Source organism: Balaenoptera ricei, chromosome 4, assembly GCF_028023285.1.
Source record: "Balaenoptera ricei isolate mBalRic1 chromosome 4, mBalRic1.hap2, whole genome shotgun sequence".
Taxonomy (NCBI): domain Eukaryota; kingdom Metazoa; phylum Chordata; class Mammalia; order Artiodactyla; family Balaenopteridae; genus Balaenoptera; species Balaenoptera ricei.
This window is the reverse complement of record NC_082642.1, coordinates 90,056,299-90,072,626: the sequence shown is the minus strand read 5'-3', so window position 1 is coordinate 90,072,626 and position 16,328 is coordinate 90,056,299. Positions and strand designations below refer to the sequence as shown.

The window sequence follows — 16,328 nt, the reverse complement described above, 5'->3', positions numbered from 1 at the left end:
TTTAAATTTATTAATATGGTAAATTATATTGGCTGGTTTTCAAATGTTGAACCACCCTTGCATTTCTAGGATAAACCTACTTGGTCATGGTATATTATCCTTTTTATATATTATTGGATTTGGTTTGCTAATATTTTGTCAAGGATATTGTTTCTATTTTCATGAGTGATACTGATGTGTGATTTCCTTTTCTTGTAATGTCTGTGCCTGATTTTGGTATCAGCTCTTTTGCTTTTCAGAAGAGTATTTTTAGAATTCGTATGTTGATGTAATTTGTATTACACTGGAATAATAAGGGAGCTAGGTATAATTTGTATTATATGTGGTTATAGTATGTATTAGGTATGACTATTATTATTATACCTAACTCCCTTAAGCTACTTGTATGTACAGTACAGTTTTTCTTCTCTTTTCTCCTCAATTCTTCTCATTACCCCCTTTGCCACTGTTTTCTGCTGTGGTAGCTTTTCTTGCCACCTTGCTACAGCTTCCTCTTTCTCTTTTATGTTGCCCTTTTCTTTTGTTTTAAGTGTTTATAGCTGTTCTAGTCTTCTGCCTTTTAATCTCAGGATTCATTCATTCATGTATTCAAACAGAGTTTGAGTCCCTACTCTGGGCAAGACACTGTGCTACACAGTACAGTGTTACAGCCAAGGACATGACACGCAGGATAGCAGGCATAGCTGGAGGCATTACTAGTCTCCAGGTCCCTGGCCCTCAGTTTTCTCTGACTAGCAGGTAACCTGCTTGGATAGACAGGGGAACTTGAAGGGGAATTCTTCCTGGGCTCAGAGGTTGGACCTCTAGCCCACTCCTTATTAGGCCTTGTCTTCTCTGGGCAGGGCAGGGGTCCTGTCAACCAAAGGTTCTAGGTCAATTCACTGAATGACTAATTGTGGGATTTTCTAAAGCTACACAAATTTACATAAATCACACAATTTCCCCCTAGTTATGTAAAGATTGTTTCTTTTAAAAAATATATCTTTGGACTTCGCTGGTGGCGTAGTGGTTAAGAATCCACCTGCCAATGCAGGGGACACGGGTTCGAGCCCTGGTCCGGGAAGATCCCATATGCTGCAGAGCAACTAAGCCCGTGTGCTACAACTACTGAGCCTGCGCTCTAGAACCCGTGAGCCACAACTACTGAGCCCACGTGCCACAACTACTGCAGCCCGCGCACCTACAGCCTGTGCTCCGCAACAAGAGAAACCACCACAAAGAGAAGCCCGTGCACCACAGTGAAAAGTAGACCCTGCTCGCCGCAACTAGAGAAAACCTGCGTGCAGCAATGAAGACCCATCGCAACCAAAAATAAATAAATAAAATAAATTACAAAAAATATATATATATCTTCAATTTCCTCAACTTGCAATAGATAGATTGGTAGTCTAGGAAGGCTCTGAAGAGCCAGGATTCTAGGCTCCTCATGCTGTTGGACAATCTGAAAGTAAGTTGCATACATCATGACTCTATAGAATATACCTCTAAGTATATTCTTTTATATAACAAAGGTAAAATGATCAAATTCAGGAATTTAACATTGATGCAGTTCTATTCTCTGATGTATAGTCCATATTCAAATTTTGCCAACTATCCTAATAAATAATTATCCTTTGTAACAATTTTTTTTTCCAATCTAGGATCCAGTCCAGTTTCATATGTTGCATTTCTTTGTCCTGCCTCTTTTGTCTCCTTTCATCATAAAAAGTTTGTCAGCCTTTCTTAGTCTTTTATGATATTTACATTTTTGAAGATTGAAGGCATTGGTGCATAGCTTATCCTTCAATTTGGTTTTGTCTTATTGTCAGCCTATGATTAGATTTGAGTTATTCACTTTTGTCAAGGATACTACCTAAGTGATGTTGGCTCATTCTCAGTACTTAACATCAGAAGGCACATGATGTCATTTTGTCTTATTGGTGATCTTTAGTCACTTGGTTAAGGTGATGTCTGCCAGATTTCTTCATTGTAAAGATACTTTTTCCCCCATATATAATGTATAAGTAATCTTTGGGGAGATGGTTCGAGACTGTGTAAATATTCTGTTTCGGAACAAATTTCACTGACGGCTTTAGCGTCCATTGATGATTCTTGCCTGAATCAATTATTATGATGGTGGCTACAAAACAGTGATTTTCTAACACTATCATTCCTCTACATTCATAAGCTGACATTCTACTGTGAAAAGAGCTTTACCTCCCCGCCCCCTTTCTTCCTTCCTTTTTCTATTTATTTATTTATTTGCATACTTATTTATATATACATATACGTTTCCGTAGAAATTCACAGACTCATTTCATGTTCAAAAATTCTCTTCTGAAAAGCAAAGGGGTGCAGAGTGTAAGGGTCATGCTTACCTTTGAAAAGAATGTAGATATGTAAACATATCATGAATTAACTCATTTTGATGCTCAAATTGCTTTTGACTTGGCAAGTGGGCGACATCCCTTAGTGTTAAAATTTTTAATATTTTAAAAAATGCTGCTAAGAATAATTTTAGTGAATATAATAAAAAGAAAATATTCATGACTATAATTGATATTTGTTGAATATATTCAAGAAGACTATTTCTTAAAACCAAACTTTTGGCAAATAAGTGTCATGAGCTTTAAAAATCTGTTATTTGAATAAATGATTATTGAGTGAAATTTGCTTTCTGCCAGTGGTACTCTAGGACCAACTACCATTTGTATAAAAATTGCATCCTGGTAAATCTTGAAAACAAACAGATTAATCAAGATCAATAAAGTTCTTTAGATTTTTTGACTTTTAAAATATTAATTCAGCAAGCAGTTGCTAAGTAAGGCCATTACGTTTATGTGACACTATTGAACCCTGATGCTAGATAGTCTTGCATTTTTGACCTTTTGCATTTGGATCCCAGATGCACAAAATTGGGTTAATCACAATCCTTGGTTCATGATATACTCTCATCATTTTCCAAGCATGACCCATTTTCATTTGTTAGTTATTTTAAATAACTGATTATAATTAGTTATGGTTTCATAACTAATTTTTTATAACTTTTAATATTTATTTATTTATTTATTTTGGCTGCTCCGGGTCTTAGTTGCGGCATGCATGCGGGATCTAGTTCCCCGACCAGGGATCGAACCCAGGCCCCGTGCATTGGTAGCGTGGAGTCTTACCCACTGGACCACCAGGGAAGTCCCCTAGTTATTTTTAAAATTGTGCACCTACAAACCCATCACTCAAAACAAAAGCTCGAACAGACAATAACCCTATGACCTGGCAATTCTGCTTCTAGGTATGTACCCAAGAGAAACCCTTGCTTATGTACAAGAGGTGACACGTAAAAGAATATTCATAGCAGCGCTGTTTACAATAGCAAAAACCTGGAAACAACCCAAATGCTCATCAGTGGAAAGCAACATGAATAAACTGGTGTATTCACACAATGAACTATTATATAGCAGTCAAAATCAATGAATTATAGTGATACACAATATAAATAAATTTTGGGACTTCCCTGGTGGCGCAGTGGTTAAAAATCCGCCTGCCAATGCAGGGACATGGGTTTGATCCCTGGTCTGGGAAGATCCCACATGCCACGGAGCAAATAAGCCCGTGTGCCACAACTACTGAGCCTGCACTCTACAGCCCGCGCACCGCAACTGTTGAGCCCACATGCTGCAACTACTGAAGCCTGCGCACCTAGAGCCCATGCTCCGCAACAAGAGAAGCCACCGCAATGAGAAGCCTGTGCACTGCAATGAAGAGTAGCTCCTGCTCAATGCAACTAGAGAAAGCCCATGCACAGCAATGAAGACCCAACGCCGCCAAAAATAAAAAAATAAAAAAAATAAATAAAAAAAAATAAATCTTTTTGTAATATTAAGCAAAAAAAAAAAGGCCTCAAAGAATAAATACAGCTTAATAGCGTTTTTTATAAAGTTAGAACACAAAAATTTTTTAAATAATTTTTAGGAATATGGATAGATGCAAAGAAACTATTAAAAGAGAAGCAGTGGAATTATAAACAAGGGATTTAAGATATGGCTACCTGGGGTGAGGGAAAGCAGAGGGATGGGATGAGGGAGTGGGCACATGGCTAGTGTAGGTTACTGTCATGCTTATTAACTGACTGCTTTAAAGAAAATAAGTGTAGGGAATTCCCTAGTGGTCCAGTGGTTGGGACTCCTTGCTTTCACTTCTGAGGGCCCAGGTTCAATCCCTGGTCGGGGAAGTAAGACCCCACAAGCCACACAGCGTGGCCAAAAAAATAAAAATGAAAAAAAAAGTGTAAACCCAGTCTTGGACATATGAGGAAATTCCTGTTTTCTAGAACTTTTACTACAATTTTAATTCTAGAATTTCCTGATAAAAGCTGACTGACTTTCATATAAATATATGTTAAAATCATGTGGCATTAATTTGGGATTATACTATATGCCAAAAAATGAAGTTCATACATTTGTAGAAACAGAAGGTACTGAAATCCCAATAACACTGCCCCTTTCTTAAAAAGTATAACCCTTTGGTAGGAAAATATGAGAAAGTTTGAATAAGAATATTTTTTATATAAATGGAAATTGGAAATCATAATTTGCATTAAAAGGTTCTTTCACTTTTAATTCACAAAAAAAGTTTTCTCAAGTTTGAAAATTTCTGAAAGTCATGTATTATTTTTAACAGAGTAACTAGTTTTTATGGAGTTAACCTAGATCTCTCTCTAACAGAGTAGTGCTGATTCTGTTGCCTTACCATGGCTCTAATCCCAGCCTCCTTTTTCCCTACAGCCACTGCCCAAGTTTAGGCCTGGACTTACAAACCCAAAGTCCACATTTAGCCTACAGAATTTTTTTTTTTTTTGGCCCGTGTAATGTTTACATTAAAAAAAATTGTTGCCAATATTTTAAAAATTGGAAATTGTACTTAAAAATGCAGATTCCAGCTTTATTAAAAAATCAGAATATTTGGCAACATTCAACTATAGCTAAGATGAGACTTTCCTTTTTGGATGAGGCATGGGGGTTCCAGTTCAGAGAGTTTCTGCGATTCTCCGACAACTGGCTCACTTCACTCATTGGCATTACACTTGGCCTTTATAGGGACTTCCAACCTCTTCTCATATCCATTCTTTTGACCTTCCCTCCAACATAGTACATACCTCTCCACGTTGTTAAAAGTAGCTTTCTAAGCAGTTTTGATCAAATCACTTCTTGATTTGCATATCCTTGATTTGCTCCTAATTGTTCTTAGGATAAAATCCAAACTCACAATGGCGTCATGATCTGGTCTGCCTGTTTCTCACCTCTTCCCAGCTCTGATTACTACTCAGAACCAGCTGTTCCCAGACCCGCTTCCTCATGTCTGTGTTACTCTCTTCGCCTTCTCTTCCCTTCTTCTCCAGGCTAACTCATACTCATCCTAAAAGACTCTGCTCTGACATAAGTCCTCCAGGAAACCTTTCCCCAAAGCTTTTGCCTCCTCCCCTTCGTTTGTGATCCCAAAGCGACATGAGCTCTTCCGAGTTTGTGAGTTCTTCATTAAAATTTTTGAGGTCTCCAAACACCACCAACAGGTGTTAAACCCGGGTAGGCTAAAGTGGGGTTAATCGTACTTGGATTAAGACCAGCGTTATTTTCGAGTCTAGACCTCTGACCGAGTATGGTTACAAGGGTGATGTGTGACAGGCATGTGTAAAGATCCATACCAGTACGAACTCCGGAGACTAGGGTTGGTGAGCGTTTCAGACCCCGGCTCCCCGCCGGGTGCACTACCGCAAGCTCGCCGCCAGGGTCTGAAGTCGCTGCGAGCGCAGCCTCTGATTGGATAGGGCGGTGCATGCCGGTAGCGGCCGGGCCTTCGAAGTGCTTGCTGGGAGTTGTAGTTCTTGGAGCCGGAAGCGGGGGTGGCAGGGCTAGAAACAGCAGCTGAGGCAGCAGTCACTGCCTTTGCTGTCACCCGGCTGTAGTGCATGACTCTGAGCCCACCGGCCGTGGGTGTCTCCTCGGTTCCCGGGGGACTCCGGGAGCCCTGAGGGGCGAAGCGACGGGGACGCCTCTCTTAAGAGAAGAGGCGACGTCGCAGCCCCGGATGCGGGCAGAGGGCGCGGGAATGGAGCTTGGCGGCTGCGAGGAGGGCTTGCCGGAGGAGAGCAGGTGGGCTGGGAAGGGGCCGGGGAGTCGCTGGCGGATGGATGCGCTGAAGTCCCGGGAGGCTTGAGAGGGCTCGGAGAGCACGGGGAGACCTGCCGGGCGCGACAGACATGAGGGCAACTGTGGGCAACTTGTTTGGGAAGAAATTCTGAAAGGAGGGACGCGCAGGGCGTGGATAGGGCGGACGAGGGAACGGGCTTAGTGAGGGTGAAGGAGGGGGCTAGGGTATGTTGAGGGCGGGGGCTTGGGGAGTGGGCAGAAGTGGGTGAAGCTCAGATCCAAGGCTGCTGGAGAGGAGGTGGATATTGAGAGATGCTGTAGTGAGATTTCATAGGCCAGAGTCTATAGATAGCAGTAGGGGACAAGGTGGGTGCCCCAACTGAAACTTGCGGTGACAGCAATTCGGGCCAATATTAAGAAGGTTGAAGTAAGAATTTCTGGGAGCAAAGGTTAGGCATTATGAGTGGCCTAGAAAGAAGCTTAGGAAAGATGAGTGTGAGGAAGGAGTGAAGAAGGGCCTGCGGATGAAAGTGGGCGATTGTAATGGCAGTGGAATGGGGATGGGGGCTTGCTAGTTGGACTAGAAATTGCGTGCGTGCCCTTTGTCAAAGCTGGATCCCTGTTAGAGAGTAACAGGACCTCCCTGTCGTTTCCTTTTCATCCTTAAACCCTTCACCCCTTCCCCACAATGCAGCTAAGCAATTTCCCATTTATTTATATGAAACTGTTGTTATCGAGTTCATACCTTCTAGAAATTAGAGAATTTAAGATTTTAAAAACTACTTTGACCGAATGGTGGCTCGGACTCTGTAGAGGTACTACTCCTATGTAGGGGTTGCTTCATTAATAACTCTGGTCTTAACCTCTTAAGAATCTGGAAGGGACATCATAGAGCAGGAATGTGGGTTAAGGAAGTCTTTTTTTTAACATCTTTATTGAATTATAATTGCTTTACATTGTTGTGTTAGTTTCTGCTGTATAACAAAGTGAATCAGCTATACGTATACATATATCCCCATATCCCCTCCCTCTTGCATCTCCCTCCCACCCTCCCTATCCCACCCCTCTAGGGGGTTGCAAAGCACGGAGCTGATCTCCATGTTCTATGCTGATCTCCCTGTACTATGCGGCTGCTTCCCACTAGCTATGTATTTTACATTTGGTAGTGTGTGTATGTCCATGCCCCTCTCTCACTTCGTCCCAGCTTCCCCTTCCCCTTCCCCGTGTCCTCAAGTCCAGTCTCTACATCTGCATCTTTATTCCTGCCCTGCCCCTAGGTTCTTCAGAACCATTTTTTTTTTAGATTCCATATATATGTGTTAGCATACGGTATTTGTTTTTCTCTTTCTGACTTACTTCATTCTGTATGACAGACTCTAGGTACATCCACCTCACTACAAATAACTCAGTTTCGTTTCTTTTTATGGCTCAGTAATATTCCATTGTATATATGTGCCACATCTTCTTTATCCATTCATCTGTCGATGGACACGTAGGTTGCTTCCATGTCCTGGCTATTGTAAATAGTGCTGCAATGAACACTGGGGTGCATGTGTCTTTTTGAATTATGGTTTTCTCAGGGTATATGCCCAGTAGTGGGATTGCTGGATCGTATGGTAGTTCTATTTTTAGTTTTTTAAGGAACCTCCGTACTGTTCTCCATAGTGGCTTCATCAATTTACATTCCCACCAACAGTGGGAGAGGGTTCCCTTTTCTCCACACCCTCTCTGACATTTATTGTTTGTAGATTTTTTGATGATGGCCATTCTGACTGGTGTGAGGTGATACCTCATTGTAGTTTTGACTTGCATTTCTCTAGTGATTAGTGATGTTGAGCATCCTTTCATGTGTTTGTTGGCAATCTATATCTTCTTTGGAGGAATGTCTATTTAGGTCTTCTGCCCATTTTTGGATTGGGTTGGGGTTTTTTTTGATATTGAGCTGCATGAGCTGCTTGTATATTTTGGAGATTAATCCTTTGTCAGTTGCTTTGTTTGCAAATATTTTCTCCCATTCTGAGGGTTGTCTTTTCGTCTTGTTTATGGTTTCCTTTGCTGTGCAAAAGCTTTTAAGTTTCGTTAGGTTCCATTTGTTTATTTTTGTTTTTATTTCCATTTCTCTAGGAGGTGAGTCAAAAAGGATCTTGATGTGATTTATGTCATAGAGTGTTCTGCCTTTGTTTTCCTCTAAGAGTTTTATAGTGTCTGGCCTTACATTTAAGGAAGTCTTCCTTGACTTTTAAAAATATTCAGATATAATTAGAGTCTCAGGAGCAGCTGGGATCCAAAGACTGGAGGTGGAATATTTACCTCTGAGAAAATATCAACAGGGGAAAATTAATGAGATGTTGTACCTGAGTGAAGACCTGGCTGTTTTAAAGGGTGACTCCTCTTTTATGTGCACAGTTAGCCTGTGGCCTGCTGTACAAAACCGGGGCCAACAGGACCTTGGCGTTCCTGCCCGAGACTTGTGAATGATGTGTTCAGTGAAACTGAACATCTTACTTCCCTTTTCCACGTTTCAGTTTCTGCTTATATATATTTGGCTACTTATTCTTCCTCCAGATGTCTGTGAAATGCTTCATTTAAAAGGTCCTATATACATTCTAAACAAATTTTAGGATTGTTTTTATTTTCCTCTACCAGTTCATGTGGGAGAGGATAGGTTGGAAATTCAAATTTCCTCCCCATCTAGCTGAGTTATTTATTTATTTAATATATTTAACAAACACTTATTTACTACGTGCCAGGCATTGCTTAAGAGCCTTACAAGTATTATTTAATCCTCATAACAACTGGGTGAGATAGGTACTATTCAATATAGTATCACCATTTGACAGCTGAGGGAGCTGAGACATAGACAGGATAAATAACTTGCCAAGGTCATACAGTAAATCCTTGGTGGAACTGGGATTCAAACCCAGGCAATCTGGCTCTCGTTTTAATACCTACACTATACTACCTCTCACTATGCTAATATACTGCGACAAAGAAATGTGTAAGGTAATGAATTTTATAGCATTCTTTGCCTGTCATTTTAAGGCTATTAGGACCACTCCTTTGCAGGTATCTTTTTCTGTTATTCTTTCCATGCTTGCCTCTTAACCAAGGAACTTCAGTCAAAACTTAATTTCAGTAGTGGGATTATCCCCACAAAATCACTCATACTGTTGCCATAGCCAACTCTCTGTGGGTGGCTAGTTAACTCAGAATGTGTTATTTAATGGGACTTCATGGCACTGATGGCCTCCTTAGTTCGAGATAGTCAAATGGTAAATAAAGTACATGCCTTGTGCCTGAGAATTGAGGCACTGTGGCTGGATCACTGCAAACCTAACCCTTTTATGGCCAGTAAAACACCCAATTCAGAAGACATCTTGATGAGATGGCATCATTTTTTTTTAATATATAATGAAGGATAAAACTGCTCAGTTATTTTCTGAAAGCAGTTGATGTAGTGAAATGTGCATAAGCTTTATATCCAGGTAGATCTGCATTTGAATTCTAGCTCTACTGCTTAACTTGGCTTATCTTGTCTGAGTGGGAAGAATGATGCCTTCCTGACTGGTAAGTTGTGAGGATTCAATAACATAATGTGCATAAAGCTCCTCACAGAGTGCCTGATATGTACTGAGTGCAAAAAATGTCTACTTCCATCTCCTCCCCAGTTTTCTTGAAATAAGGTTAGTGGGTGCTCTTCCAGTTGCTGTTTTCAATGGTATCATTGCTTGCTCTTCCTCCTTCTGTGGCTCCTCTATCCGAGTTGAACACACTGGGGACTGGGGTGTTGGCCTAGTTTTTAACTTCATCCTTGGAGTGGAATGTCATAGATTCCCCTATTGTTTTCCATGTAGCTAGTCATCACTAGCAAAATGCTGTAGTGTTCAGGGATGATACTTCACTTTTCCTAGGGTTTCCTAAATGCCAATTATTTGGAGTTTGGTGAAACTGCTAAACAATTAAAGGAATGATTCTTCTTGCATTGCTCTGTCACCCTCAGCTGCCTTGGGCTATGCAATCTACTTCTGAGCTTGGAACCCAACTACTTCCACAGTTTTCCTGGTACAGTGAGTCAGATAGAGTCAGAATTCAGGTATTAACATACTTTTTTGTGTCTCCAAACTGAGCTCATTCTGTTGACCAAAACCTTTTCCTCCTCTGTTCTCTATCTCAGTTAATAGTGTTTTCCATTCAGTCAACCAAACGAGATACCTCAGAGTGAAATTTGATACTTCCCTCTCCTTCATTTCCCGTACCCAGGCAGTCACAGGTCCAATGAGTTCTGTTTCTGGTTTTTCTCTTGAAGCCTTTTTTTTTCCCCTCCGTTTCCAAATATATTGCCTTATATTACCAAAAAATCCAGGGAGTGGTATTGCTTCAGGAATGACCAAATGTAGGTGCTTAAACAAAAGTTTGTCCCTCAAAGTGAGAGAGTGGCATGGACATATATGCACTACCAAATGTAAAACCGATAGCTAGTGGGAAGCAGCCACATAGCACAGGGAGATCAGCTTGGTGCTTTGTGACCCGCTAGAGATGTGGGATAGGGAGCGTGGGAGGGAGGGAGACGCAAGAGGGAAGAGATATGGGGATATAAGTATATGTATAACTGATTCACTTTGTTATAAAGCAGAAACTAACACACCATTGTAAAGCAATTATACTCCAATAAAGATGTTAAAAAAAAAAAAAAAAGTTTGTCCCTGTCTGTGTGCTCTTTTTCTCAATGTGTTGGCTTCATTCTCAGGCAGATTTTTTCTTTTTTTAAAAATTTTTAAATTTTATTTTATTTATTTATTTTTGGCTGCATTGGGTCTTGTTGCTGCATGCGGGCTTTCTCTAGTTGCGGCGAGCGAGGGCTACTCTTCGTTGCAGCGTGCAGACTTCTCATTGTGGTGTCTTCTCTTGTTGCGGACCGCGGGCTCTAGGTGCGCGGGCTTCAGTAGTTGTGGCTCGTGGGCTCTAGAGCACAGGCTCAGTAATTGTGGCGCCTGGGCTTAGTTGCTCTGCGGCATGTGGGATCTTCCTGGACCAGGGATCGAACCCGTGTCCCCTGCATAGGCAGGCGGACTCTTAACCACTGTGCCACCAGGGAAGTAGCAGATTTTTCTACAGGATAACCCTTGGCGACTTCAAGTTTAGCAACCCAACCAAAAAGAAGACAAAAGCAATCCCCATAGGTATAGCAAAAGTGAAAATTCTGGGGCTGACTCTTTTTGGACTGACTTACGTTCCTGTTCTTGTAATCAGGGTATGGAATATGTTGCTCAGCCAGGCCTAAGTTATATGCCCAACCCTGGATCCTAGGGTAGGGTGATATTTTCTTGGGACTTCATGGACCAGATTAAGTGCCAGAGGGGTGATTCCCCTGTGAAAAATCAGTATTCTGTTACCAAAAGAAAGGGACATGAATTCTGGGCAGATATAAACAAAATTATTCGCTAAAGCCTTTATTATTTCTCATTGTGGATTCTCTCAGTAGCCTCCTGACTAAGCTCCCAATCTGAGCCCAGTCCCCCTATTCCAAGCAGCTTCCACATTGCTACCAGCTTAATTTTTCAGAAACAAAGTTACTCTAGTATTTTGCTCAGAAATGTTCAGTGATTTCTTTGAAAATAGAAAGTCAGAACTTCCCTGGTATTCAGTATGAAGTTTCCAGTTACAAAACCATGGCATTCACTCACTCTCACATCTCCTTCCTCACCATTCTGATACTTGCTCCTCTAAATTCCCTGCACTACCTCCTTCTTTGCCTGGAGAGCTCTTAGTCGTTCTTTAAATAATGCTCCTTTAGAAGTCATCATTGACCTGCCCTTTTCTATCTCTCTTATTACAGCACTTCTCACGCTATAGCATTTTTTTAATGTACGTGCCCCTTTCCCCCACTGCATTCTGAATATCCAGAGAGGTGGGGACTCTCCCTCTTTAACCACCATAAGCCCGGTGCCTAGCACAGTGCCTGACATATGGTTGGTGTTCACTGAATATTTGCTCAAGGAATGAAAATGGTAAAATTTGGTCATGCTTCTTATGGTTGGGCAGGTGTCATTGGTGCTGTTGCTATTGAAAGGGCCTCTGTTTTTCCCTGTTTATTCATTTTTCACTTTTTCACGTAATTTTCATTTTCTACTTCCTCCCTTTCGTTCCCTTTTTCCTTTGACCATGCTCTGGCAGCACTGGTAGCAAAGCAAGAGGATCACATGATTTTTGAGCAATCCAAACTGCTACTCCAATTATTAGTACAACTCTCCCTCCCCCGCCCCCGCTGCCCCCCCGCCCCTCCCCCCAAAAACATACTCTTGAAGCTTTTGGGGAAAATGCTATTGTCAGAACCCAGAAGCCGGAGGTGTATCAGCTGATAGCAGAAACCATAAGCTGAAGCTTTTCTAAGTATCTACCCTCCCCACAGCTGTTTCTGCTTTTTTATAGCTGCTTTATCACTTCTTCCATAAATGGAATTTTTTTCCTGTTTTTTATTTTGTTTTGTAATCTTTCCTCCATAAACAACCTGCCTTGGTATTTATAGACCAGCTCTGTCCAACATGATAGCCACTTAGACACCTGTGGTAATTTAAGTCTAAATTAATTAAAATTAAATAAAATTTTAAAATTTCAGTTCTTTAGTCACACTGCACAGACTTCAAGTGCTTAATGGCCACAGTGGCTAGTGGCTGCCATATTGGACAGCACAGATACAGAACATTTCCAGCATCACAGAAAGTTCAATTGAACAATACTGCTGTAGATTTAAATCTGCATTTTTCAGGAAAGAACTGCAGCATGCTTACATGTTTTTAGTTCCTCTGGATCAGGCTCACTTGAAGTGTAAACTGCACTTGATTAGGAGGAGAGAAGATTATTAAAGGAAGTCATCAATAGTAGTGAGTAAATAGGAACTTGGCAAACTATCTCTCCAAGTTTGTGGGGCCATATCCTTTGCCAGTGAAACTCACAGGAACCCTGCTGGATTGTAGGACTGAGAGATGATTGATTTTTGACTAGAAAACAGCAGAATCCCATAATTTCTTAAGGGTTCTCAGACAGTCTCCCAGTGAGCTCTCTCACTTGGATACTTTTGAGAAGAAAGCAGTAATAGTCATATTGCCATTCCTCTTCACCCACCTCCCTCCAAGACCATGAATTTATTTTTGCCTCCTAACCTCCTAAAGAGTCCTTTGAGAGTTTTAGATTTTCCAAGGGTTTTTTTTTTTTTTCTATTTGTTTTGTTCTACTTTTGTTATTTGCTCACTGTTTTATTGCTTTCTGGCTGGAGAATATGTCTGTACTACTTCTACTTTTGAGGATCTATTGACTTTTCTTATGCGTGTGCCTTAGTGCAAGGCCAATTTTTGTGACTGTTGTATGTGTGCTTTAAAAAAGTGTTCTTCAGGGTGTAGTTTTCTAGATGTTATAGAACAACCTTATTAATTATATATTATTCAGCTCTTCTAATCACTTTTTTACTATTGGTTTTCATGATCTCCCATTACCATTGTTTTTTCTTTTCCATTTCCATTTTTCTTTTTATTATTTATTTATTTATTTATTTATTTTGGCTGTGCTGGTTCTTCGTTGCGGCACGTGGGATCTTTAGTTGTGGCATGCGGACTTCTTAGTTATGGCATGCAGACTCTTAGTTACGGCATTCAGGATCGAGTTCCCTGACCACAGATCGAACCCGGGCCTCCTGTGTTGGGAGCGTGGAGTCTTACCCACTGGACCACCAGGGAAGTCCCCATTTTTCTTTTTGTTTTCTGCAGTTTTTGTTTCCCCTGTGTGTGTCTGTGTGTGTGTTGCTTTGTTTGATATATTTTGAGGCCATGTTATTAGATACATAAAAACTAATGAGAGCTATATCTTCATTATTCCCTCTTTGTCTTTTTAAATGATTCTTGCCTTGAATACAACCTTGATATTAATATAGTTTCCTCCTACTTTTTTGTTTGATTGGCTGTTTTGTTTTAAATAGTTGAGTTTATTCCATTGACACTTATTTTTATCTCATATCTGTTGGGTCTTAATTCTATCATCTTTTAAAAATGATTTCTATAATGTTCTCTTGCTGTTTTCTTTCCTCAGCAGTTTTTGAGATAGTTTAGTTTTAGTTCTAATGATGGTTATCTTTTACTTTAAAATAGTCTCCCTAAAACTGAGGCAACTGAGGCAGTGTCTTTCCTCCTTTGCCTTTGCTATTAGAGTGGTGGTGTATGCCTCCTTTACCTTGCTTGTAAAGCACTCTTCTACCCAGACAACATAAGGTGTGACTGTAAGGTAATGAGATAGGCTTTCTTATATGACTCACAAAATCAACCCTATTTTTTTGCAGTAAAACCTTATAAGTTTCTTTCATTCTATCCAGTAAGCAGATTTGATTCTCTGTTAGATACAAGGTCATCCAATATTGAGGAAGTCTTTCCAGCTATCCTGCTTCAGTGAGAGCACCATGAACATAAACAGGGCCTTGGAACCTGTGCTAAGAAGAGATTTGACCCTCGTTTAAATTCAGTGAAGATATTCTTTGTAGGTGGAGCACTGTGACTAGTCTTAATTATGTCACAAACTGTCCAATCCCAAATTTTCTCTGAAGCAGAATGGGTAAGAGGCTTTATACTAGGTACCCCTTCTGATTTAATTGGATTTATTAGATTTATGCAATGGACGTTCAAAGGAAAAGGACAGAGAAAAGGGAAGCAATACTACTATTATTTGCTTGATGGTGGTGCTTTCTGTAGATTATCAATTACACTCCTTTATGAAGTAGTTGTTCTCTCTATCTTGCAGATGAGGGAACTGAAGCTTAAAGAGTTTAATGGCTTGCCCAAGGATGTACAGCTAGTTTGTGCAGAGCTAGGATTCAAATTCAGGTTGGCCTGACCGTGAAGCTTGTTCTCTTTCCACTGAATGACATTTTCTCTCTGCTTATTAAAATATAAAATACAAAAGAAATAGAGGGACTTACCTGGTGGTGCAGAGGTTAAGACTCCACACTCCCAATGCTGGGGACCTGGGTTCGATCCCTGGTCAGGGAACTAGATCCCACATGCATGCCACAACTAAGAGTTCGCACGCCACAACTAAGGAGCTGGTGAGCTGCAACTAAAGAGCCTGCCTGCCGCAACTAAGACCTGGCACAAACAAATAAATAAATAAATAAGTAAATATTAAAAAAAAAAAAAGGAAATAGAAAAACCATGGTCCTTCTCTTAAGGAAATCAACCACATACTGGTAAATAACAATGTTTTGGTTTTTTTTTTTTAAAGATTATTATTAGGAGGAATGGTGTATTGACAGCATGTGTTATGGAGTTTCCAACAAAAAAGTTGTAGCAGGTCAGATTATTTAGAACTTCTTGGGAGAAAATTGTACTAGAGCTGAAACTTAATCCCTGAATGGGACAAGAAGAGAATCATTCCAAGTGGAAAGGTCTCCATGGATACAGTCATGAGAGTAGATATGAGGTTAGCATGTTTGCATGTGGTAGAGAGAGAGAGACTGTATTCAAATTGAGGAGTACTGAGCAGGATGGAGAATTTTTGAACTCCGTACTAAGGAGTTTGCATATCATCAGTGGTAAGGTTTCTGACAAAAGGGATTTTTCTACCTTTTGTTAAATCTACCCATTGTTGAAATTCAAGAAATTTAGTATCATTAAAATTTAGTATGATTGGTGAAACATTTGTTGAATAGGTATAAAGTTACAAAGCATGCCTTCTAGACATTGAGATTCCTAGGCATTGAGGTTCCCTCCTAGACTTTTGAGATTCTGCTGTCAACCGCTAAAGGGATGGAACTGCCAATGGTTAGGTTCTCCTAAGTGTCCCAGAGCTGAGAGCTGTATAATAGAGTCAAGTATGTTTTTTCTGTAAGCATATTGTTTATTTGAAAAGCATCATAAATATACTACATACTCTACAAGTTAAAAACTGTATAACTAAAAACAGAAAATATGGAGCCAGTTAAGAAGAAAGTTAAATGCAAATTAAACGTGGTAGTTTCTTGCTACCTCAGTGTTACCAATAATTATTTCCCGGGACTTCCCTGGTGGCGCAGTGGTTAAAAATCCGCCTGCTAATGCAGGGGACATGGGTTCGATCCCTAGTCCAGGAAGATCCCACATGCCGCGAAGCAACTTGGCCTGTGCGCCACAACTACTGAGCCTGCGCTCTAAAGCCCATGAGCCACAACTACTGAGCCCACGTGCCACA

At 40.5% G+C, this 16,328-nt stretch overlaps 1 protein-coding gene across 6 annotated transcripts in view; it reads left to right on the top strand.

The window, feature by feature from the left end:
• The window catches only part of RUBCN (rubicon autophagy regulator), a 64,228-nt gene that overhangs the window by 3,191 nt on the left and 44,709 nt on the right, over positions 1 to 16,328 (top strand). For 2 of the 6 annotated variants that reach the window (XM_059920898.1, XM_059920895.1), the window contains exon 1: positions 5,885 to 6,125. The exons of the other annotated variants lie outside the window; for them this stretch is intronic. In XM_059920898.1, coding sequence (XP_059776881.1) covers positions 6,061 to 6,125 — 65 coding nt within the window. In that variant the 5' untranslated portion in view covers positions 5,885 to 6,060. Of the gene's footprint in view, positions 1 to 5,884; positions 6,126 to 16,328 lie in introns of those variants that run through there. 6 annotated transcript variants of the gene reach the window in all.